Source organism: Phialemonium atrogriseum (genome assembly GCF_030411735.1).
Source record: "Phialemonium atrogriseum strain 8032-3 unplaced genomic scaffold QBC33scaffold_13, whole genome shotgun sequence".
Classification (NCBI taxonomy): Eukaryota; Fungi; Ascomycota; class Sordariomycetes; order Cephalothecales; family Cephalothecaceae; genus Phialemonium; species Phialemonium atrogriseum.
Genome location: NW_026848150.1, coordinates 523,772 through 548,410, shown reverse-complemented (window position 1 = coordinate 548,410; position 24,639 = coordinate 523,772). Strand labels below are relative to the sequence as shown.

Sequence of the window (24,639 nt, the reverse complement as noted above, 5' to 3'; positions counted from 1 at the left end):
GATCGATGAAGCCTGCCCCTAGTCTCTACAAGCATCTCCCTCCCTGAAAGGGCCTCCGGTCTGACCCCAGCTGGTTTCATAAGCATGGTATAAGCCTGCACGCATATTCTCTGTAGTCAGGAACACAAGTGCGTTTCCTATGTATCAGGCCTCACGATGTCTTGCTCCAACACATGGGCGGGTTTCATACGTTCCGTTTCATTCCCAAGGAACCCCTATTCCCCGCATAGGCATGGAACATGTGGCCTGGACGCACACAATACTTTGTTGGCTGCAACTCCTGGATGTTTTCCCATCTCGGGAGACGGCATGCTGAACGACAACGCCCTCCGAATCTGAATAACCGGCGTCTGGACCAGGTGTCTAAGACAAATCTCTTGCTCGCAGTTGCTCTTCCTCCACGACGGTGCACGGGGTCTTCTTCAGCTTCTGCTCTATGTGATGCGTAGCCACCCACTTCGTGGTAGGAGGAGGCATCGGACGACCATGTGCGACACCCACCGGCGGGCAATCAGTCTTTTCAGTGTGCGGGCCTCGCCGATAATACCATAATGCCGTCTCGACTACGAGACAATGACTTGTCGGCCGTGATGGATGCGTCCACGCCAACAATACATAGATACGGGACGGTGGCGAGACTTGCACGAGGCGACCATAAGAGCGAGAGTAGTGGCTGTGAATGCAAATGGATTATTGACGTACTTCCTTTATGATGGAGCCTACGGGATCAGAATATATACAGCCCGCCCCCTGGTGTCTCACCCTGCATCAGAGAGTTCATCACAACAGTTCCAGCCCGAGACCTGTCTACGAGGACTTGACCCCAGGGCCAGCACATGGTCAGAGACCTAGTCCAGGGTATGCTAAACCAACCAGACCCATCCTAAGCCCACCCGGGCGCCGTCTCGGAGCACGACCGGCCGGCAAGCAAGGGCTCGAGTCGACGGATACGAACAGGCACCACACCAGCACCGAACCAACGCTGCGGGGAGCGGAGAGGTAGACGGGCTGTCACTAACTGAACGCCGACTCTCCTTTGAGGGGCGGCCGAGTCACAACCCACCTCGTGGCCCGCTGGGGAACGGGAGAGAGGGAGAAATGGCTGGCTGGCTGGCTGGATGTACCCGACCACCGCCCCCCGACACGTCATCTGTTCCCCAAACCCCAAATCAGGCCTCAACATTCGCGGCGGCAGCAGCAAGCACCCGGTCTGCACGGCCTACCCCTCGCCCTCGTTGGCATCCGACCTCGCCTCGGCAGGACTGGGGGGAGGAGGGGGTGGTCGGGCCGCTATGGCTCGGGGCGGGCGCGGGAGAAGGGCCCCGACAGGCCGAGTCACACACATGGGGGAATGGGAAGTGACCCGGTGCGCTCGGTGCGACTGAAAGGAGGTGTAAGACATGGACATGAACGTGCGGTGGAACGGTCTCACGAAAAAAAAACGAAGAGGAAAAAAAAAGCAAGATAGAAACACACGTTGGGCGGGATGGGGAAGAAGCCGCTGTGTGTCTCGGACCGCGAGGAGGCTGCCGTTGAGAGACACTTGTCGGACCGTTGCACGCCTTCGTGGAACTACCACGGTGGTACTGACCCCTTGGGTTCTGCATGTTTTGAAATTGGGTTCTTTTCGAGACCGGGGGTCAAGCTTATTATGCACTGCGCACAACTTTTTCTTTCTCGTCTCAATTTGCTGCTCAACGGTCGGGCCGCAAAATGAGCATGCACCGCGCGGAGGCGAGATGAGATTACCGCAAAAAGAAGTCGGCGATCGGCTGGCCAAAGGCTGAACTTTTGACACAACCCCCCTGGTAGGGCCGACGGTCGGTTCACTACTGAACTTGATCAGTCGCGATACGCATACACGAGAGAGAGATTTACATGGCCTTTTCCCTATATAGGGCCGCTGTACGGTATACGCCTGCTGGGCTGGGTTTTCAACGCCCACTCAGAGATCGGTGGCGCGCGGGGGCCAGCCGGATTGCGCAATCTCGGAGCGAGAAGAACATGTCTTTTTTGCTTTTTCCCAAACCTTTCCAGGCTGTCGATCCCCACGCCGGCTCGCGTCGATATTTGACTAAAAAAACCACAAGCCATTGGGGGCTCGGAAGGGTGAGCAAATAGGCTTGCTCAGTTGGCCCAACGACAGACGCCACGGACTAGGTTATCCCCTGACCATGTTCAGCCGTGGTAAGGGGGGCCCTGGACCAGCATGTTAGATGAGACGAAATCTTGACTAGCATGCTCGAGGAGCGGTTATATGTTGCATTCTAGACTTGGGTTACTAGTATCGTGAGTTGCGGGAGAGTGCACGTTTAATAAGGCCTGATGCCAAACTGAAGTCCAGAGAAGCATTCTTGTGAGACCCCGGTTTTGGCTCGTCGCAGCAGTAAGATGAGGCTCCTTGGCTCAAAGCAAACCGTCAGAGGAGATCTATTATGTATGCATACCTGCACTTGTTGCAGTTCCAGTTGCCTAGCCTATCGGAAACACAGCCCTCCCGACCAGATAGTTTCCTGGTTAGCATGTCTTTGCTTGGTTCCTCTCGTTCGAAAACCAGGCAAATCGAGACCACTCTCCGAGAAGGGGTTTGGATGGGACGGCAGACGGCATGGAAAAGGGGGTGGAGATGAACCGGTCAGCTCATTTTGGTGGACGCACCCCGCCGCACAGGCGATAAGAGTCGACGGGCGGGGGCGCGGCACAGGGTCTCGGCGGCGGCCAGTCGGAGAATTGAGAGCGATTCCATCCGGAGATGAAAGCCCACCGGAGCCGGGGGACGCAGCCTGGGGTTTCTGGCTTATTGGATATGGGATGGACGTGTAGGGGCCATTTGGAGTGTAGCACTCCGCTGGCGCCTGTTTATCGGTTAACTAATTGCAAGGTTCCTAATGGGGTGCAGGATTGCTGATCGCTCTTACGCTCGAGTTCTGGAAGGGTCAAAGCCCAAAATAGATCCGTTGCTACCGTCGCGCCGAGGCGCCGAGGGGGCGACTTGCAGAAGCTCCTGGTAGCATCTGCATTGGAGCGGCGCGATGGTATTATTGAGCTGAAGCAGACGCGTAAAGTGGTTTTATTTCTACTACGACGACGGCATGAATTGGGTGCCACTCTTGCTCTCCAATCCAGCTGTCGCTCGATCTCCATGACCTCAGAATGGCAAGTCATCGTGCATAGACAGCAGGAAAATGGCTCGATCGATTGGTCGGGTGTCTGCATGTTATGATGAGAGGTAAAAAGACACGCAACCTCTGAAACTTGGGTGACCAGCGTTTCTGGATGAAGCTCGCTTCTTTGCACCGGGGCCTCTGCCTTAATTCGTGATCCTGGTCTGGCCCGGCCAGTCAGTGGTCAAGAACACTGCCTATTTCAATCATAGCCGGCGAACAGACATCCCTTCGTTTTCTTTCCGACGTGCCAGCGGGTTATACATAACCGTCAGATCTGGTTCATTGCGACTCTGTGGGGAACTGGGCACGATTGTGCGATTCGGGGAGCGGCCGACAAGATCAACCTCTGGTCAGATCCCGCGCCATCCCTTGAATCCTGAATGGTATGAGCATGTTCTGTGCGCTTTGGCTGGCCGGGTTCTTTGGCACCTTGTTCAGCTGGCTCCCAGCCAATCGCATCGCCCGACGGACCTCGAATTGCCACTTACATCCCTGTTTGGCTGGCAAAATGGCCTGCCGATTACCTGACTAGTGGCGCTATGAATAAATGCATGCCTAGAGGTAGCTCTGGGTGAGCAATGACGAGTTGCTAAGTGTCGGAATTCGAGTTAGGCCTCTTGGCTAGACATTGCTTGAGACTCTGCATCATTGGAAAAAGCTTGCTCGGCAAGTCGGTGATACAGAGGCGAGCGCGTTTCAAACTCATCTTAATAGAAGCGGAGTTGTACTGTGGTAAGAATCAGATTGACAAGTGACTTGATTTAGCACTTGCATGAGGCGGCGCCTACGATCCACCGGTACTACCTCGAGGCTAGAGGAAGCACAGTGAGTGTCAGATAAACTTGCCAAACTAGGACTGCGGTGTGCGAGACTCTTCTTACTTTTCTCGGAAAGGAAATCCTCAAGCTCTAGCTAGCAATGGTCTAACTCGTACATCCGTACTGCGAGACTACATGCGTATTGTCGGGTGAGGCTGCTTTTCTCGGTCGATGGTCGATACCTCGAGGATCGCTACGCTCTTCTCGACAGAGTAACTGGGAAACCCCAGCCTCCTGCCAAGCGCTAGGAGTAACTGCTTGCATGCTGCACGAACGCGTCATGATGCAGCTGCTGCAAGTCGCCAAACACTTTTGAGCGCGTCGCTCGCGAACCCTTGTCGGAGAGCTCTAGATTTGATGCATTCCCGTTGGCCAATTGGCAAGGAATCGGCCGAGTTCGAGACATGTGCCTCATCCCACCTGCCTTCAACGCCGGATCTCCACACGGTTTTCCTACTGCGGTATATCATAGCCCCGGAGATGCCGCCGACTCTTCCATCGTGATTTTATGATGCTCCAGTAAGCAATTGGCGTTGGTGAAGTCCCTGGCTACGCATGCATGAGAACCCTCGACCCAAATGGAGCAACGAAAAGCCATGACTTCGAACTCCCATTCTCCAGATGATTACGTCCCATTTTCCCATGCTCCGAAGGTGGGCCCTGTGTGGCGCCGGAGGACGCCGCTATTTACCGGGGACCGTGCTTGCATCCTATTCCCGCCGCAGCCGGGATGCAATGGGACGCTCTATTCTCTAATGGGATTCCATAACGGTGAAACACCGGCAGAGTTGGGGTTGAGAGCCTTGAGATGGATGGCTACTGGCATAGTCGAGATGGGCCAGAGTCCATGCGGAAGGAAGGGAGGGATTGGTGGAGACAAAAGGAGAGGGGAATTGGAAAAAAGGGTCTTCTGCACGAACGCTACCAAACTTTTTCATTCTCTGTTTCCCGGCCAGGTCCGGACCTGGAGTTGTCGCGGGGAAATACGACGAAAGGGTCGTCTGTTGGGTAACCTGGGCAGTGTTGGGTTACTACTATTATCAAAGCGGGTAGCTCATTGGCTTGGCCGGGCGGGCAGGTGTCAAATTTGTAACGTGCTCCCACAGCTTCCATATTAAGGTTCAGCGCTTTGGGCCTCCTTTATCCCGCCTCTCTGCAACAAATGTAACGGCGGCTCAGAAACACATGCTAGGCGCGTCGTGGAGGTGTGTGACAGAGGCTGGCCGTTGAATCCGATGAATCCAGAAGGAGCTCTCTCTAGCTTAGTAGTTTTTCTCTACCTGCACAGCACGAACAATCTCATCGGAGAATTCCCCTTGCCACTCGCAACACATGGAAGTTACCGCCGATAGCTGCAATGCTAGAACGGCAACGATCCGTCCCATTGATCCCAGAGGTCAAAGAGCGTGTGGTTTTTTTGGTCTTTGCGGTCCGCTGACCCAGCGAGCCCACTTGGAGCGGTCCACATTTTGATTGCGATGCCGCAAAATGAGCTGCAGAGAAAAAAGCTGCTGATGCAGGGCCCCTCCCCAAGAGGAATTGAGATCCCGTGATGGATCAATCGGGGAATAGCCCAGGAAAATAAATTGTGAAGCTTCCCTTTTGACGTCGGCAAGACTGGCCATGTTTTCCTAATCGGCTAATCCAACCCGCGTTTTTCGCTCAGACGTTTCAAGAAAAGGATCTTATAGTTTATTCGATAGCTCAAAGCTGCATAAGGCATCTTTGATCGGCGCCAGGCTAGCAAAGTGAGATGCACGCAAGCATGCACGAGTTTTATGCCTGTGACTTGCAGGGGGAACTGTACATATCCACAGGAAGCAGAGAGTGCACTATTCCATGTGGGGATCATCCAACACAAGAGGAGATATCCGTCCAGGGATCCTTCCAAAACTGGGTGCAAGCTGGGGACATGTGGGTCCATTGACAGGGCTGGCACGGGTGGGAACAGGGGTCCCCGGCCAGAGCCGGGAGCTAAGTATGGCCGTCGCCGCAGCCTCATTGTGGCGCCCGGGTTCCGTAGCCTAGCTTTCAGCCTTGTCCTTTTTATTTTCAGCCAGCTGCGTGTCAGATGCCAACGCTCGAGACCATGACCATGTCAATGTAACACATGCCTGCCAAACCTGCAGCTTGATGTCGGTGTCATGTTGGCGCCAATTACGTCTTACCAGGGCGGCGGGCACATTTAAAGCTATCTCTGGCTTCATCGAGCGAGATCAATCACTTTTCTACTTCTAATATGAGCGGTGATCTTTCGGCGATCTCCATGGTCTAGTATTGTGGGTCTAACTTTTTGCTATATTGCTTTTGGTACCGGCAAAGAGTATTGGACTCTCGAGGAGTCGGAGCAGCCTCTTTCTTGGGACTGTAGCCATTGCCTGTGCAGCTGTTGGTAGGTACTCGGTTCGTGACATGTTTTATCCAAGCATCAAAGTACATACATCACCTAACAGCATGGGCAGCTTCTTGTATTGATGGAGAACCTACTCCCGAGGACAGCAATGCGGGGTTAAGATGATAGATTCTCGCATCAACCAACAGGCATTTCCACGCAAGGAAACAAACGCACAGAGTCCAAGCCAGGCCTGAAGCAGCAAGGCAAAGCCTTAGCCAGTGGCTCGCTCGGATGTTATACATAGTTGTAATCAGCTTGGGGGGGGGGGGGGGAGCATTCATAGGCCCAGCCAGGCCGGAAACCGAACTGTTAGCTTGGCAGTGGAGACGGTAATCCCGGGTCGATGTTCACAGATCTACATCTCAAAGGCCGGCCGACACAGCCATTTCAAGTATGTCGCTATCTTGTCGTTGACGTGACGGTGATTACCTTGCAGCCTGGAAACCTCCAGGGCCGCCGCTGTCCTCGACCTGGGATTACCTGCACGTTGCAGGGCTCTGCTGCATGCATTGAAACTGACCATAAGCTGGCGGCTTAGGAGATTAGATTGGTGAGCCTTGTCTCCATACCCCGTACACGAGGTTGCATTACCCCCACAATGGCAAAGAGGAGTCGGCTCATCTCCTCCTTGCTCACGCTCCAGCCTTGGAACTGCAGCTGTGCCAGCCAAGACCTTCGTTGGAGTCGCCACTGGGGCTGGCGCTGGTGGCCGCTTGTGTTTTCGACCTGTTTTGAGAGCTCCAATCGACCACTGAAGGAGCGCACCTCGTGGATCGCGTTAGACTCTGTGCGACACCATGCACGGAAGCTCGACCGCAGTCTGTCCAGCCACCCACCCTCTGTGGTTCAGCCCATCTGCAGTCGGTAAGCTTAACTTAAATAGGTACCCTACTTGGTGTGTTGGCAGCGTGGAAAGAGTTTCAAGACAGGAGAAAGAGGCACTTGGACCATGTGATTGGCCGGGGCGTTCTTTCGCAGGGAGCGAAAAGGTGGAGCAGAACCAAAGTTTCGAGTTGGACGGCCGAAGCTCCAATCACGTTACAAACACACACTTCCGCTATTTGGGCTCCCGTTCGGTCTCAACCCGGACTATTGCACGGCTAAAGTCTCCTGGAGAGAGCGGAGAACCTGCGTATCCCGTACTCTCGTACGAAGACTGGGTATTCCTGCGATGAGCATGGGAGAAAGCCAGGGATGGTGGAGCGGGTCTTGGGGGAGGCCGCTCTTCAAGCATCTTGGGAGCTAGGGTGGCATCTACGGGGGTGGACGGTACTGTAGTAACTGGTTGTGATGATGCTTTTGCCTAGATCGAGACCCCTGCCTGCCTGCCGTGAGCGCTACTATCTGGGGGAGGATGGCAAGCCATGGCAAGTACGTACGTACGGAGTATATCAGGAGTCACTTGCCACGATAACCGCGATTTGGTGAAGTGCCCAACCCCCGGGATGGCGAATTTCTACAGATATATATATATATAATGGATGCGGTTTTGGCGTATAAATTCATGGCTGGCTGAAACTACTAGGCTACTGCGTAGTAGTTGCAAATCTTTCTTTGATGGGAGTAGCGGATTCATGGCCCTCGTCTCAGACCGAAGGCCAGGCCAGATACGTACTCATAATCCTGGCGTGGCTGCAGACGTAGGAGCCGATATTTCGCTTGTGTGTGGATGGACAAGGTTCTCCCAGATCAGTGGTAGGTGCTGGCACTATTCAGCGCGTGATAATGGTGTTGCGCTGCTTGACGTGATGGGCCGGGGCCGGGAAGGCTGGGGAATCGGATCAATAGGGAAGGAGAAAAGGGGACAGGCGAGAGTGTACATACCTATGTAACATAGTAAGATCAGGTTTCGTACCCCAGCCTGTGCCCCAGCTTGATGAATTTGGGGTTATTGAGATAGCACGCGAGACGGGCGGGTCTGCAGTGGGATTTGCCGGCGTCTATCAAAGGACCCAGATGTGTCCCACGACATGCGGACTTGCAGGAGGCAATCAACGGCGGGCCAACCGGCCGCGGCCTCTCGACACCCTGCCGAAGCCGATAGGCCTTATCGGATGTTGATTCACTAGATCATCAATTGAGCTGGTGGAGGTGTGAGGTTGCAAGTAGCTGGCCCTGGCGTCTTTCGATTGACTGTTTGGAATCGCGCTAGAGACGCCATTTTACACGATGCACACAAGATCGATCCTGACAAGAGCTTGTCGTGCTGCTATGTAGATGAGCGGAGCTGCTTCATAGTGCGTACATGCGCACATGCACTAGAGCGCAGAGGGCGGGGCCGTTTCGTCATAACTAGTACCTTCACTACTACGTAGACCGGATGTTTCGCCCTCTGGTGCTCCATCTCGTGCATGCAAACTGGATGGAGTTTGCTGACCATTGCAAGGTTATTCGTTGATGGTCAGAAACTCCGTAACTTGGGGGTTGGGCCCCGCTGGCTGGCGGGGTCCTGTCGGATTGGCGGTCTTTGACTTCCATGGATGTCATTGACACGCATAATTAATTGGATTTCTGAGGTGGTGCAGCAGCGCGTCAAGGCCTCTTGATTGGATGCCAACCCTTTCCAAATTTGCATTGGCGTGCCTCTTGGAACCTCAATACAAGGCACTTCCCTCCTCCGCTGACCAGAACCGAGGCGGCTTTTGCTGCAGTGCAGAGGGGCATGAGGGGGCAAACAAATTTAGAGGAGGGGGGAAAGAAAGGGATTGAAATTGCCTGCTCTTGAGGTCTCGATCAGCGTCAGTCTTTGATACTATGTAGGAAGAATTACTCGGTTCAAGAATCGAGAGCCAGATATATACGCAGTAATCCGTATGCATACATATAGGGATACTTTTGAAAATGCAACAGCATAAGAGATGGCTAATTTATGTCGCCATGGTCATTGTCAAGCCACCAAAGAGATACAAGACCCATGCAGCTGGCCTTAGCCGCTGCTCCACTGCGACGCAAGTTATCCACTGCAGCTCTTATGTAGGAACGACAAAGTACAGATTACCGTCATACTACACGAAGGAGGAGAGCCTCGCCCGGAAAGTGGGATAGCGGCATCATGTATGTCTAGGCAGCCGGCCTGACAATGAGGCCCATTCATGCAGTTGAAACCCAAATAATCGGATCAACAATAACAAGTTGAAGCATCAACAACAACAACAACAACAACAACAACGGCAATTGGGATACACGCTCTGATTCAACTTTGACGGTGGTGGTGGTGGTGGCGGCGGCTGGCCTCCTCAGGCCAAAGGAGCACCACCAAGCGGGACGGAGCAGCACCGTACGAAGTCCAGACAGGATTTTCCTGGTAGCCCTAGTCAGGGTGTCAGACACGCGCGACGGGGGCACGAATAGAAGAACCCCATCAAGAAAAAGAAGCAAGAGAGAGAAATAGGTGGAAATACAGGTTACAGATGGAACTTGGAAGAGCTCCTCCGTGGTAGTGTGTCGTAATTGCCTTTCTTCTTTGCTTTTTTCTTCTCGCGCCATCGACTAGCCAGCAGCTTCAATTTCCATCGCAAGTCAAGCGTCAAGCCCAGGCCATGGAAGTCAGCAAGCTGGAATTCACCATCTCCTCAGGTACTTACGCTTTGGGCGTTTGCAGCAACGCCCAGAGCCACCAGACGAAAGTATGGTATGGTACTATGGTACCGTGTCCTGGAATGATTTTTTTTCCCGAGTTCCACCTTCTTCCTGCTGCATCTCGGCCACTCAATCCACTCAAATCTCGGCCGGCCAGTGGTCAACCAAGTGAGCGCTGTACCCGTTGATCCTTGCTCTCTTACTCTCTTACAGCCGGCCTGAATTTCCCAGCCGAGAGCACGTCTCCACCCAATTAACACGCTCTCCCACTCCTCTCTGCACAAGGCACGCCCGCCCACCTCCAAGTACCTGGCGAGCCTTGCAAGATACCTGAGGGGGCATACGATCACCTCCAGAATACCTACCTACATAGTAGATATCCCTTGGCATCGTGGAAAGAATAGGTGCAATTGCAATGCTAATTGTCTATTGTACCGTCGTCTTGCTGTCTTGCGTTGAGAATCGTACACTTGTTCCCTCGCTGACTTCCATGGATTACTATTTTCCCCCCTTCCTTGTTGGGGGGGCAGGCACGACGCAACGACTGGAATAGTGGATGTACCGGGGCCAGGTACCTCAGGTATCATTGGATTAGTACCATCTAACATGGAACACCCCTGCCTTGGACGGCACCGCGTAGGCAGTGTACCTAGCGTGTTGTAGCGTGTGTACCACATGCACCAAGTACTCCGTTCGAGCTGCACTTTTTGGTCGCGCTGCCCTGGCTGGCTGCCGCCAGTGCCCGGTGAGAGAGCTGGGTCCCTGGTCTTAAACCGTCTGTTAAACCAATCCGTGCCTCTCTTCCAATCCCTTTTCCTCTCCTCCGTCCTCCTCCAACCTGGACAGATATCAATCTCCTTCTCCCTTCTCCTCTTTTCCTCCCTCCTCCATCCGCGTCCATTCATTCCCTCTCCCGAACCATTCCTTCCCACACCCCGTGACTCCCTTTCTTTGCAAAAGAGAAAAGGAGGGAAGGAGGAGAGATCCAGATCTGGGCCATCTCGACAACACCCCCCAGCCCTATAAAGGACTGGACCGGACTGGAAAGAGCGGAATGAGCCACCAGTAGAAGAATAGGAACCTTGGGAATTCAACAAGAGCCTCAGGAATCTTGCTTTTCTTCCCCCCTTTCTTCCCCAGCTACTTGAACGGCCGTCCGCCCAATCCACCCCATCTTATCCCCCACTGGAATTCTTCGGTTCGACGACGAGGAATCCTCCATCTCCACCCGCCCACTCCCTTTTTAAAGTCACCGCGACTTCGATCTCGGACTCGGATCCTTGACAGGAGCAAACCAACCCGGACTGTCAACCCATCGACACAGTGCCGACCTGGGAGGAAGTCTGTTGTCTGCACGGCCCCGAAGCTTGGAGACGTGGAAACCGATCATAGCCTTCGCCGTCTCCTTTGGACGTGAAATAGCTACATGATCTCGACCAGAGCATAAAGCCATCTCTGGCCCTTTCTCCGGCGTTGAAAAGTGAGAGTAGGTCATCATTCCTGTCCAAACCCCCGTGATGTCATCCCGCCGGTCTGCTCTGGAGGGCGAAATTTGAAAGCTCGAGGTTCTAAATTGCGCCCCTGTGCCCCCTTGCAGGTTACATGCCGACTGGATTTCCTCTGCAATCCGACGGCATTCTCAACTTCACGCCAGGTCCCGCCCTGTCGATCTGAAGGCTCGCTCCCGTGGGACACGTTAGCTCGTTGCTCCCACCGCCAGCCTCAGGAATTGTCTCATTTCCGGGAGTTAACCCAGCTTGTCAACTGTGGCGGTAGGTGCCGTCCCCCTTCTCCGGACTTTTCAACCCCCTGCCCCCATATGGCCTCCGAATCTTGCCCTGTTGCCGGCCAGCACTCAACAGGAGCAAAGACCACCCCGTGCCAGATCTAGCCGATCTGCTTCTCCGCAGGCCTGATCGGCCGAATCACGGCTCGCACACGGTCCTACCCCTTGAAGATTGTGGATATTGAGCGTCCCTGCGAACCTAAATGCACCACAAACAACTCCATACACGCAACTGCATGAAGGGGTTGAATATGAGCATACGGAGGCTGATTATCCACTCTTTACTAGAACCCTTCGGTCGACTTCCTTAAAACCACCTATTCCACCGACCACCTTCCTTTCACCATCTCGAGGAACTCGATTCTCTTGTGCATTTTCCGGCGCCTTTTCCAGCCACAGTCACTCCTTTCCAACATTTAATATTCGGTACACTCCTTAATATTCTAATACTAGTCGGTTGTCCCAGTCGAGATATCACTCTTTGGCTCTACTGTGGACTTAACCTTAATACACAAACCAACCTTCTCTACCTACTGTAACGGCAACGGATTTCTGGAGAGATCTCCCTCCTAGCGCAGCCTCTTCCGAAAGTAGCGCACGCCAACATCTATAACCGGCTCCTCACCTCCAGGACTTGTCAACCAGGTCGAGCTCGTCCACAATGGCGTACTCCATCCACACATCAGACGCGTCTTTCTTCGTTGAGTCAGACGATCAGAGGATCAGCATGCGGGATGCCGCCAAAATGCTTGCCCGGAACAAGCAGGAGATGATCGCCAACGAGCTCTCAAGGCTCGCCTGCGACGAATATCTCGAGGACATCATGCAGCACATGCGTCACATGGAGGTATGGAACCCACAAGTGCTGAACCGTCCCGTCTTGCTGCCTGTTTGCTCACTGTAGACCAGGACGAAACTCTACCTGATGCCAACCTGATCGACATGCAACGTGAGATCCAGTGGTTCATGAGACCGTACCTCATTGACTTCCTCATCGAGGCCCACGCTGCCTTCTCCCTTCTGCCGGAAACCCTATTCCTTACTGTCAACCTCCTCGACCGGTACTGCTCCAAAAGGGTGGTTTACAAACAGCACTACCAGCTCGTCGGCTGTGCAGCCCTGCTGATTGCCGCCAAGTACGGGGACAAGAAGGAGAGGGTACCCCAGATCAACGAACTCAACAACATGTGCTGCGGCCTGTACGATGCGGGCATGTTCACACAGATGGAGATGCACGTCCTCAACACTCTGGATTGGATCATCGGCCATCCGACAGTCGACTTGTTCACGCAACTCATCGTGGCCGAGGAACGGGATTCTATAGAGGTGGAGCATATGGCGGCCTACATTTGCGAGATTGCTCTGTATCACCGCGACTTCGTCTCGACAAAGCCATCGATCATGGCAAGATCTTCACTTGCCCTGGCCAGGGCAATCCTGGGCAGGCCAGAGGTCAACGACGGGGAGTGGGATCACGTCGAGAACGTGACCCTGTTAACGCTATCACAACACCTCCACCAGCCATCAGTCACACTGTCACGCAAGTACTCCAGCCCGCACCTGTCGAGGGTATCAGGCAAGCTTGCCGACTTCTTGGCACAACAGGCCGCCATTGCCCGGAGGGGAGCGCCACCTTCCCCTCCGTGCGAGCCTGCCATGGCCGCCAAGTCTGTCGACGTCTACAGCACACCGCACAAAGGCCTCGGCGCCGTGCCCGGCGTTGCCGACGGATACATGACCCCGCCGATCACGCCAGATGGTGCCTGCTTCGCCCAGAACGGGGGCATGGCAAAGGACTCGTACCAGATACCTCCCCGATACCCTGTTACGCCTACCCCTCCGCCTGGCCAGGCTCAGGGGTATCCGCAACAACAACAACAACAACACATGCAGGGCCACACCTATTTCGACGTTGGCCCATCATCACACATGGCATATTAAAACAATAGCCTATCGTGACGCACCCGCACGCCGTCACACTGCGTGCCGGGCCCTACCTTGTCGTTCAACACGAGGTTGGGAGGCTTGCCTCTATTTCTCTAATTGGCAGGCCTCCATTCTACCTGTTCGGCATCGAATGTACCAATTGAAGTCCGAAAGATTGCTTGCATCCGGCATATTTTTGAAGGATCCATCTAGCCCCGTTGCATCAGCGTTGATTTTTGCGAATTTCCTCCACTTCGACCGGCGAGTTTGTTGGCCACACGGATTGTGGTGCCGACAGTGTCTACAAAAATTCATGTTTATCATACCCGCTGATGGCAGCAAAAGTCACTTGCAAAGCGTTTTTGCGATGTCTTATTCCATGAAGGAAACCCACAAAAAAAAAAGATCCCCATATTTTGATTCCCCCAAGGCAGGCACCGAGCTCCCTCCACGCCGGAGGGAGATGACACGAATTTCGACTTTCCCGTGTTTTTGGAGGACTGGATAGAGGAAGAGATGATTGTTAAAAAACAAAAGTGAATTGGTCGGGATGGATAAAACAAGATTGGCACCCTCTGCGATGGATACAGACAGGATGGGAGAGAGAGAGAGAGAGAGCAAGGAAAGCTCCCTGGACGATGGAAAGACGGGGTCCTCGCTTGGCCGACGGACAAAAACCCTCTGCACTGCACCCAACAATCTCGAGCTACGTTTCAGTACACATACCCCCGCCACATTTTGCGCCCAAGTGATTATTTCGACTTATGGCGGACTCTGTCAATGGTCGAGATGGGCGACTGTCGTCTTCCCCGAAAGGTTTCGGATGACTCCCTGGTGGGAACCGACCTTTGATGAGGAGGATGGATGGGGGAGAGGACGACACGGGTTTATAAACCGCGTGCCTTACCTCGGATGATGAACCATCCTTTGAACCAGATACCGGGTACACAGCTCTGGTTCCTCTGGGTTCAGTCCCCATCACAGCTCCGCTTATAGCTAGCTGTAAATAGATACGAAAAAAAGAGTAAAATTCTCGCGCAACTTCCAATGACATTATCGCGGTCCCAATCTTGACGAGGTGTCTCTGTTACGAAAATGATACTAAATCCAATGTAGGTAGGTATAGCCTTAGCTTTTCGACATTCTCCGTCTCTTGACCCGACGCCCCGAACTCTGCTTCTTTCGCGCCTCTTCGCTCTCGGGCTCCTCCACTTCCTCCTTCGCGGCGTCATCCCTCAATGCCCTAGTCTGCCTGGCCTGTCTCCTCGGCTCAACCCGCCCCGCCTTCCTCGGGCCCCCCAAGGGATGCCCCTCCCGTTCCTCGCCGCCACCGCCGCCGTCCTCACCCTCCTTCTGCTTGACCGCCCTAGAGTTCAGCGTGATCAGGCTCCGGCCGGGCCCCATATCCTCGTCCCTGACCCAGGTACCGGGCTGGTCCGCCATCTCGTGCTCGAACACGATCCTGTCCGGCGTGCCCAGGTCCCTGCCCATCCAGGGCGGGTGGCCCGCCGTCAGTGGGTTCGGGACCGAGACCCCGCCGCCGCCGCCGTCGCTCCGCGCGGTCTCGAAGCCGGCGTAGCGCATCTGACCCGGCATGCGCGCGGCCCCCAGGACGTCGCGGCGGTCCTCGCCCAGCCAGATGGTGTGGGTGCCCGGCACGGAGGACAGGTACGTCGCGTAGAAGGGCAGCATGCCCGAGAGGCGGTTGCAGTCGGGCGGTTCATTTGTCGCGGGCAGGGGCCCCGGTAGGAGGAGCACCGGGTGCGTGGCTCCCTGGGCATCGGGCTCGGGGGGCCAGACCCGGGCCGGCGGGGAAAAGGAGGTGGGCACGAGGCTCCTGGTGGTGGAGGAGGGGCCGGCGGCGGGTCCCCCGTAGATGCCGACGTCGACCTCGAACATCTTGATCTGCAGCGTCTCGAGCACGCCATGGACCATCACGGCGCTCTGCGCGGCGTAGTGGTCCGGGTCGATACCCATGGCCTTGAAGTCGTCGAGGTACAGCGTCGGCTTGCTGGCGCCGCTGTCGAGGTGCATGGAGAAGAAGACGCGGGGCGCGGACGGGTCGGGAGCCGTGCGGATGCCGGGCCGGGAGCCGGGGTTATCTGCCGAGGCGCGGCGGCGAGATGACGACCCCGCTGCACCTTTCTTGGCGGCGGCAGGGACACCAGGGTCGACACCGCGGCTCACCCAGTTGAGGCGCCGCCTGAAGCCCATGGTGACGCTCCAGTAGCCGCCGCCGAGACCAGCCCTCCGCGAGGGCGGGTTGTTCAGGGCGCAGGCCTTCTTGACGAACTCGACGCCGCCGCCATTGCCGCCGCGCCCGTCCGCCAGGGGCGGCTCGAACCACAGCCAGCCGGGCCCGTGGGCGGCGGCGTAGCGGTCGAGGCGGGCGGGGCGGTCGGCGGAGAAGTCGGCGTAGGACGGGCTGGTGTCGACGATGCGGCCGGCGTAGATGAGCGTGAAGGCGGCCGAGTAGGGGATGGCGCCCGTGGCGTAGCCGGCGATGGCGGCGCGGATGTTGGCGGCCTCGGGCGCGAAGGTGGAGGATGCCAGGGTGGAGCGCAGGAGGGAGACGCGCTTCTCGATGGCGGCCTGGGCGGTGGAGGCGAGGGCGGATCGGGGCTTGATGTTGGCCTCGCTGTCGTCCAGCTGGTTCCTTTCGGCGATAGCCGCGTCTAGCATGGCTTGGATGGGGCCCACGGCGTCTGGGAGGTTCTCCTGGTGATACTGCAGGATGGCGCGCCACTGGGTTATCTTCCTCTCGGCAAGCTGGATGGTGCTGAGGTCGGAGCCGAGTGAGGAGCCGATGACCAGAGACGGAGCCCATGTTTCTTCGGCTGCTGGGCTCTCGCTCCTCTCTGTGGAAGGGAGGGCTCCTTCGGCGGTGACTGTACGACTCAGCTGAGGACCCCGGGCTCGTCTGAGGTTGCTGGGCCTGACTCTAATGGGCTGACGCCTAGAAAGATACCGGGAAGCCTGCTGTGCTTGCGCTGAGCCCGAGGCAGCTGATCGGCCAGACGAAGGACCTGGGCCTTTTGGTTTCGCGTTTCCAGTTGGCTCTTCATCGTGATGCTGCTGCTGAGACATTTTCCTTGTGCTTGGAAGACTTCTTCGGAATCAATGTTACAAGTGGCACACAGTTCTCCTCTCAACTGGAGGTTCGAAGACAGTACAGTTTCTTGTCATATTTCATCTCTAACACTCTGTCTCTATGTCTATCTCATATAGATTGTCTTGACAAAGGACCATGAGAGGATAACTGATGATCCGTTTTCGACATGTTCAGTCCCGACTTGAGTTCTTTGAATTGTTTTTGTCCTCGACACCCAGGTCATGGGGTTTTGGACCCCTTTTCCCACTTACCGGAACCGGCACCATGGATTTGACCCGTTTCTTTCACACAAGAAGGGAAGATTGTGTTAGCTTGCCGGTGACGGCCTGAAATATGCAGAGGCGGTATTTGGCGCATTCTATTTGGAGCTGACATTGTTGGATTGTTGGATTATTCCAACAGAAGTGTGTCTCTGGTATGCAACGCAGCCAACTCCCTCACACCAACCAAGGCATATTCATTCCTGGACGGATGCGAGGAGAGGAGCGGGGGAGAACAACACAAATATGACACAAATAATACCGTCCCGGGCTTTCGGTCTTCGGTGGCTCCTCGCCATGCTTTCCTCTCATCAATCTCACAAATACCATTACTCCGTTCTTCCCACCCATCATAGAGCTGGTGTTGCAGCTGAGGATAGCACCTTCAGGCAGTTAGCCACACAACACAACTCACCCTGCCAGTATTCCAGCTTCCACGATGCCGAGACCAGGTGACACAGAACAAAACGATAACGAGAAGGGAGGCGGAGATGAAGCGGCTCGAGGGTCTGCCGGGACTTCGGGCAGCAAAGGAGAGGGCCAGGCCAAACTCAAGCCCATCGATGGTGAGTCTTTAACTAGACTGTTCCAGCGGATGCATCTATCTAACTGTGAAAGATTTCTTTGTCATATTCCTACTGGCCTACCAGACGAATCCGGAATGCGATGCTGAATTCAGGAGCATCCTCGCTGGCCCCCTCCTGGAAAGGATCCCGGATCGCCTAGACAGGCTTGCAAAAGCCTTTCAATCGCCTTCCATGGAAAAGTTCATCAAAGGGGGACTGAAAGCTAGGTTAAGTCAATACGATCTGTCCCTCCCTCCTCGGCATATCGAACACCTTGGTCCTGGTTTCAACCCGGGCACAGAGTCTCAACCAAGAGAAAAGAAGACGGACAGCAGCCCCGCCGCAGACAGCCTATCGCTCCTCAAAGTGCGCGACGACAAGGCCCCGGTTGAAAGTAAGGAAATAGATCTACGCGCGCTGATTTCAAGGCGCTCCGCTCCCCCAGATAGATCTAAGGCAACAGTAACACAGGCAGCAAAACCAAAGGCAACAGAGCCAAAGGCAGCAGAACCTGAGGCAGCAGAGGAACCTTCTTCGCCTGTCGACCAGACATCCAGGGAACCAGCTGAAGACACAACGATGGATGACGACAAGAGGCGGAAGGGATATATTCCCGGTTCACGCCCCTCGGCCTCTCTCAGGGAAATACAGAAGCGCGTTTACGATTCCGATGAAGTCATGACGGATAAGGAAGCCCTTGATTTATACCACGAGCTTTCTCTAGACGACCCTTTGGGCGACGAGGAAGACATGTTAGATGAGCCTCCAGGCCCATCGCTGCCCTATTTTCGCGAAGCGATTCGCAAACCTCCAGGACCTGGTCGACCTCCCAAAGAGGTGGTTGACGACGATGAATCTGATCGCGCCGTTGCCGCCCTGAAGAGGGAAGGCAGAGAATGGAGGAACGACTCCAAGTACAAGGGCAGCCGCCAGCCTCCGCTCGGGGTTCGCCTGGAACACGTCCTCAACTTCCTGCGTGAGGAGGATGCCGACCGCTGCCTGAACTGGGAATCCAAGCTCCAGGAGATCTCCGAGTACCTCCGGTGGCTCAGCAAAGACGACCCAGACCGACAGTTGGAGGCGTGCGGTCTCGAGGTCCAGAATATGTACCGAGACGCCATCGACAAGGTCCGAGTCCACGAGCAATTCCAGAAGTTCCACTACACGCCCACCAGATTGGAATTCCAGAAGACAACCCTGCCGAGGCCATCGGGGCGCCTGGACTGGATGGGTTGTAAAAGAGATCACCCGATGCGCTTCACATCCAAGGCGCCAGATGAGGAACTTCGTTTCCGGTCCGTCATCACTCGCCGAATCAAGCCTACCAACGTCATGATCCCTATTGGGAGCAAGGAGGGCGAGGAATTCCGCAGCAGCTTCCGTGAATCTCAGGAGAAATTCTTGTGGGGGGAGGTAAATGAGGTCAACAGGGAGGACAATCTCTTCCTGATGGAGAATGACACGTACGAAGACATCGCCACCAAGCAGGTCGGCTGGGTCGTCAAGGACCCTTCGACCGGCGAGAAAACCCTCCCGGACGGCACCCCCCTGCTGCCCAACGACTACTTCTCCCTGGCCAAGGAGCGCGGCGCCCGACGCGCCGGCCTCCAGCAAGCGCTGCGGTCCTTCAACGCCGTCGAGCATAAGATGCTGATGACGCCCTGGCGCCGCGTGCACCTCCCGCTGGAGGCCGCGGAGCTGGACGAGGTCCGCCACGAGATCGGAAAGAACCTTCACTGGAAGCCGTTCCGGCTCGGCGGCGGCGAGATGCCGTTCCAGCTCGAGACGGCGCCGTACACGTACTGGTGGCACGAGTTCTGCAAGAAGCGTGAGGAATTGTGGGAGAGAGCCCGCCCCTCCGCTGACGTTCTCCAAGGGGGCCTCCGCGCCTGGGCGAACGTACCGCCGAGCGGCTCCTATGGCGGCGCCTTCGTCTGGCGCATGGTCGACCCGGACGTCGAGGTCGCGCAGGACCAGCTGCGGGAGTGCGAGAAGGCGGCGAAGATGCTGGCGGCCGCACGTCAGAGGAGCGGGGAGCGACGGGATCTGATGGTCTTCGTCAACGCTGCCTGGTCCAATGCGGCGAATGGCTCCTACGGCCTCGACGGGAGCTCGCCGCCTCCGTACATCCAGCTTGACCCTAGCGACTGGGAGAATGAAAAGCCCGGGACGAGAGTCAAGGCTATTCTACCCGAGGAGCTGGAGATGTTGATGTTCCTGTCCGGCAAGCAAATCAATCCCCAGATGCTCGTGCCGCTGCAGGAGAAGGGCAAGCTGTTCAACATCTTCGCCAGGAGGGTGGAGAAGGTCATGGAGGACCGCAGCCCCGACGCCCCTTTCCCGCATGAGGACAGTATACTCACCGTCGAAGAGCTCCTCGAGGTTCTGAATCGAGGATGCGACGGGCCGGTTCGCAGGACCCGGTTCTCCGTCACCGACGCCATGTGCTGGTTGCCCAGGCTCGACACACAGGGCAGAGTATTGTATGAACCCCCCCCAACATCATCAATGACTTCCGCTCCCTTTTTCCCCGTGAGCTTCACTGACAGTGCTGTCCACCCACCCACCCACACAGATTCCGAGAACATCTGGAATGTTATGGTACCCTCATGGCGTCGTACCAGGGCACGTATCCGGAGCACCGGTTCAGCGATATATCACAGTGGAACCCTAACTTGTGGCGGCCCCTAACGGTCAACATTGGTACCTACAAGGAGCACCCGACTCCTCGCTTGCGGGAGGACCCCACGCAGATCCGCGTGAGGCAGTACTTCTTCAACCTCGCCTTCCGCCTGGGCGTGACCATGTTTCGCCTCCGGACGGAGAAGCGGGAGACGTGGGCGAAGCTGGCCCCGGCCAGCACCAGCTCCCTCTTCGACACCATCGCCAAGTGGAAGGCCGAGTACAAAGAGGCCGCGAAGGTGTGGGGCCTGCCGGCGCTGCGCGACGTGGTCCGCAACGCCAATGCGGCCGACTTCCGCGAGGGCATGACCGACGACGAGGCGCTGCGTCTGATCCGCTCGCGCATCGTCGCCGAGAGCGCTGCCAACGCGACGATGCTGGGCCGCGGCCGCCGGCGCACCTACGTCGTCCGCCGGGGCGACGTCGTGACGCCCGACGTGCTGGCCGAGGTGTGGGCGCGCGACCACAACTGGGACTGGGCGTCGGCGCGGGTGCGCGGGCAGAGGCCGCGCTTCTTCGCCCTGGACCGCTGGCCCGTGTCGTTCCAGGCCGAGGCGACGGCGAGGCGCATCCGCGGGGAGGAGGGCGGCGCCCTCGACCCGCTCATGGTGTGGGACCCGGTCGCCGAGGAGAGCACCGCGGGGACGTTTGTCCGGCCGAAGTTGCGGAGGTACGGCCAGAGGGAGAAGGTGCGGTTCCGACCGGGACCGGCTATCTACCCCATTGGAGACACGCCGCTGCAGCAGAGGGTCATCCAGGAGCGGATTACGAATATGGTTGCTGAAGGTGGGCACCCACTTCCCCTTTTTGACTTTTCCCTTTTCCCCCTCCCCCAAACCTTTTGCCTGTTTTGCTTCTCCCGATCCGAGGCATGGAAGTCCGTTAACGCCTCAAACCCAACAGCGATCGGAATAGACCGCCAACGCCCTCGCACCTGGGCCGAGCGCCTGTCCGGGATCCTGCCATTCCACCGGTCCTCGTCGCCGGCTACTGGCGGAGATCCCCCGCTGCCAAAGATCGACCCGTCTCTGATGCCTGTGAGCTGGGACCCCCAATCGTTGCTCGAGGCCCGACAGGTAGAGGGGGGAGCTGAGGATGTTGATGGTGACGTGGAGATGGCTGGTGCTTGATTTGTCCGGGTCTCGTCTCTTTTGTTGCCTTTCCCCCTTTTGCCCCTTCGACTGATTTGACGTTTGTGGAGTTTTCTTCTTTCCTCTTTCACTTTTTCGCCCTGCCTCTCGTCCATTTCTCTTTTGCTTTGGAGGTGCACGGCCGTCGTCAATGAACTCTGTACCAAGGGTTCGGTCAGTTACCAGGAGCTTCGGCAGGTGTTTACGGTACAGATGGGGCCCGTGGAGCTCATTACAGTCCTTTTTGAGGCAGCAGTTAGGTGTCTTAATGGCACAGGCCGGTAGTGGTGATTGTACTCAATTGCAATATTGATCCTTGGAAATCTGCACAGTCTCAATGGAAAAGTCCTTGACATTCGCATCTCTCATACCGACTGTGATGGAAAAGGGGGAACAAAAGAAATCCTACTTGCCCGCTCATGGTGGACAAAGCCGACCCCCCCCCGTTCATATTCTCAGTAAGTCAGTAAACTTCCGTGCTAGGCAGTAAAATCAGGGGTAACTAGATCTCGGGAAAGAACTGCCCATCTCTCGATGCTGGGCACAGCTGATAATTGAGCCCCCGGGCAGTCCAGCTCCATATCTATAGAATCGGGCGGTACAGTACATTTCGAGTCTCAAACTACAACCTGCTCTGCCCCGGCTGAGGGACCTTTACAACCACCTTCCCCCAAGTTTCCCGACCACCCAGTGCCTGCAGCGCATCTGGCACCTTCTCCAGCCCCACGAATTCCTTGTCAGTAAAGATGGTGCTCCTGAATTTGCCCTCGGCAATCAGCTTCATGATGCCCTGCCAGACCTCGACCACTGTCTCCACCTCATGGACCGCGTACTGCCCCCAGTGGATACCCACGAGGCTGATATTCTTCAGGAGGACCTTGTTCATGGCCACCTTCTCAATGCTTCCCGCCGCGAAGCCAACGACGAGGATCCTGCCATTCCACGCCATGCACTTGGTGCTCTTGTCCACCATGCCAACGGGGTCGTACACAATGTCGACCCCCCTGCCCTTGGGAGTCAGCTGCTTGACCAAGCTGGGCCACTTCTCGTCCCTGTAGTCGATGACGTGGTCGGCGCCAAAGGACTTGGCCACCTCTAGCTTCCGCTCAGTGCCCGCGGTGGCGATCACCGTGGCACCAAACGCCTTGGCCACTGGCATGCACCTTTAGCGAATGAGTAAACGGAAGGTCGTGGATTGGAACGCACCCTGAACGGCCGCCAGACCTACTCCGCCGGCCGCGGCGTGGACGAGGACGTAGTCGCCGGCCTTCACATGCGCCCGGTTCACGAGAGCTCCGTAGCTCGTGGGGGCAGTCACAAACAGCCCGGCGGCGTCTTGGAAGCTCCAACCCTGCGGGACAGGCAGTATCGTGGCCTCCTTTGCCAACACCTTGGCGGCATATGCCCCCTGGCTAGCCCCGAAGACCCTCGATCCGACGGGGAACTGGGGCTTGGACGAGTTTGCGGGCGTGGCCAGCACTACTCCTGCAAACTCGGCCCCGGACACCCAGGGCAAGGCTGGGCGGGCATTGTAAGACGCAGAAACCTTGGTCGCATCCGGGATGTCACTCACGAGGCTGGTTTTGGTATTTCCCTTGGATCTGGAGGATGTCAAAGAAGTTTGTGGCTGCGGCGTGAACTTCGATCAGGTAGTCATCCGGCCCGGGCACAGGATCAGGAAGATCCGAGACCTTGAGCTCTTGCGGACCCTGGAGACGGATTAGTTTGACTGCCCGGCTAGTATTGGGTGCACGGAGCGGACCTTGACATATTGCTCGACTTGAATACCTCGCATCGTGATATTAGGGGGGAACTTCCTAACTCGGATGGATCTATGCTTTTTGGATATTATTTTGGGGTGAAGAGATACGCAAGACCGTCAGATGCGTCGTATAGGGCCAAAAAACAATTATGACGAATTGAAAGTTCAAAACAAGCTCGATGGGTATTCCATGTTATTATCCCCGGTTATCCAAGTCTCGGTGTGCCCATATGTTGAGGCGGGGAGCACGCCGAAGCCGAGGCACCGGAAAAGGCGATGATTGGCTGCACACCGTCCAAAGTTCTCGGTCAGTCTACCGCTTTCCATCATCAAGCTCCGGTGAGCAACGTGCTCCAGCTAGTTTTCATATTATCAATCAACACCACGCCGAACGCCCACCAGCTTCACAGAACCACCATATCCCAGCAAATATATCAATCATAACGGGCCCCCCCCCCACAGTAAACACCCCCAAAATAACGAAAGCAAAGGAGAGGGGAAAACAAGAGGCCACAGAAAAAAGCAAGCGAATATCACCCTTCGCGACTTGGCCGAAGATGACCGCCACGTCACCCAGCTCGGTCTCGCAGCTGTCCCAGCAGATGCTCTCACACACCGCCCCACACTACACCTTCTCCTTCACACCCTTCCTCCAAAAGACCTACCAACACAGCCTCCCCGCCGACCGGCCGATCTGCAAGGCCTACGCATCAGGCCACTGCCCGCTCAAGACACGCTGTCCCGACCGCCACGCGCCTCCCGCCCCCGGCAAGGACGGCGCGCACACCACCACCTCGTCCTCCTCGCCGCCCTTCGGCAGCCTCGTGTGCAAGCACTGGCTGCGCGGCCTATGCAAGAAGGGCGAGGGGTGCGAGTTCCTGCACGAGTACAACCTCCGGCGGATGCCCGAGTGCAACTTCTTCGTGCGCAACGGCTACTGCAGCAACGGCGACGAGTGCCTGTACCTGCACGTCGACCCGGCCTCGCGCCTGCCGCCCTGCCCGCACTACGACCGCGGCTTCTGCCCGCTGGGCCCGCGCTGCGCGAAGCGGCACGTCCGCCGCGGCCTGTGCGCCTTCTACCTGGCCGGGTTCTGCCCCTCGGGCAGGGCGTGCCGGGACGGCGCGCACCCGCGCTGGGAGAGGGACCTGGAGGAGCCCAAGGTGAGGGAGGAGAGGACCGCCGAGGAGGAGGAGAGGATCAAGGAGGAGAGGGAGAGGGAGCGCGAGAGCATGCGGGAGAGGGAGAGGGAGAGGGACGGCGACCGGCATGATAGGCAGGGGGGAGGGCGCGGGGACCGCTTTGGAGGCGGCGGGAGGGGAGGGCGGTTTAGGGGGAGAGGGGGGGGAGGGCCAAGGTTTCGAGGGAGGAATCATTAACGTCGAGGTCTTCCTCCAAATACCCCTCAAGGTCCCCGTCGAGATCCCCGTACCTGGTGACATATCTTGTCTGTTTG

General features: G+C 56.6%; 8 protein-coding genes across 8 annotated transcripts; 3 read left to right on the top strand and 5 right to left on the bottom strand.

Moving 5' to 3' along the window:
• Positions 1-5,974: 5,974 nt before the first annotated feature.
• QBC33DRAFT_539315 (uncharacterized protein) lies at positions 5,975-6,641 on the bottom strand. Its single transcript, XM_060427981.1, has 2 exons — positions 6,448-6,641; positions 5,975-6,377 (listed from the first exon to the last, which is right to left on the bottom strand). The coding sequence occupies exons 1-2, from the start codon at positions 6,620-6,622 to the stop codon at positions 6,271-6,273; spliced, it is 282 nt and encodes a 93-aa protein (XP_060283351.1). The 5' UTR covers positions 6,623-6,641; the 3' UTR covers positions 5,975-6,270.
• A 2,694-nt stretch (positions 6,642-9,335) lies between these two features.
• QBC33DRAFT_78917 (uncharacterized protein) lies at positions 9,336-10,095 on the bottom strand. Its single transcript, XM_060433071.1, has one exon. The coding sequence runs from the start codon at positions 9,864-9,866 to the stop codon at positions 9,471-9,473; it is 396 nt and encodes a 131-aa protein (XP_060283350.1). The 5' UTR covers positions 9,867-10,095; the 3' UTR covers positions 9,336-9,470.
• A 140-nt stretch (positions 10,096-10,235) lies between these two features.
• On the bottom strand, positions 10,236-12,145 carry QBC33DRAFT_78910 (uncharacterized protein). The gene is made up of 2 exons (XM_060433070.1): positions 11,681-12,145; positions 10,236-11,060 (listed from the first exon to the last, which is right to left on the bottom strand). Exons 1-2 carry the CDS (start codon positions 11,695-11,697, stop codon positions 10,325-10,327), a joined length of 753 nt encoding a protein of 250 aa, XP_060283349.1. The 5' UTR covers positions 11,698-12,145; the 3' UTR covers positions 10,236-10,324.
• A 261-nt stretch (positions 12,146-12,406) lies between these two features.
• Positions 12,407-13,686, top strand: QBC33DRAFT_451793 (cyclin-like protein; the record flags this gene model as incomplete). Its single annotated transcript, XM_060424625.1, has 2 exons — positions 12,407-12,592; positions 12,655-13,686. 2 exons carry the CDS (start codon positions 12,407-12,409, stop codon positions 13,684-13,686), a joined length of 1,218 nt encoding a protein of 405 aa, XP_060283348.1.
• Positions 13,687-14,787: 1,101 nt separating this feature from the next.
• On the bottom strand, positions 14,788-17,024 carry QBC33DRAFT_587462 (uncharacterized protein). The gene has a single exon (XM_060431515.1). It carries the CDS (start codon positions 16,756-16,758, stop codon positions 14,800-14,802), a length of 1,959 nt encoding a protein of 652 aa, XP_060283347.1. The 5' UTR covers positions 16,759-17,024; the 3' UTR covers positions 14,788-14,799.
• Positions 17,025-18,443: 1,419 nt separating this feature from the next.
• On the top strand, positions 18,444-21,741 carry QBC33DRAFT_587458 (uncharacterized protein; the record flags this gene model as incomplete). The annotated part of the gene is made up of 4 exons (XM_060431514.1): positions 18,444-20,092; positions 20,185-20,530; positions 20,594-21,077; positions 21,195-21,741. Coding segments are annotated over 4 exons (2,706 nt in total), but the record flags the coding sequence as incomplete, so codon positions are not given.
• Positions 21,742-21,900: 159 nt separating this feature from the next.
• On the bottom strand, positions 21,901-23,403 carry QBC33DRAFT_539297 (uncharacterized protein). The gene is made up of 4 exons (XM_060427980.1): positions 23,184-23,403; positions 22,995-23,130; positions 22,628-22,939; positions 21,901-22,573 (listed from the first exon to the last, which is right to left on the bottom strand). Exons 1-4 carry the CDS (start codon positions 23,214-23,216, stop codon positions 22,044-22,046), a joined length of 1,011 nt encoding a protein of 336 aa, XP_060283345.1. The 5' UTR covers positions 23,217-23,403; the 3' UTR covers positions 21,901-22,043.
• Positions 23,404-23,460: 57 nt separating this feature from the next.
• QBC33DRAFT_539294 (uncharacterized protein) lies at positions 23,461-24,466 on the top strand. Its single transcript, XM_060427979.1, has 2 exons — positions 23,461-24,172; positions 24,295-24,466. Exons 1-2 carry the CDS (start codon positions 23,741-23,743, stop codon positions 24,454-24,456), a joined length of 594 nt encoding a protein of 197 aa, XP_060283344.1. The 5' UTR covers positions 23,461-23,740; the 3' UTR covers positions 24,457-24,466.
• The last annotated feature ends 173 nt before the right edge of the window (positions 24,467-24,639 follow it).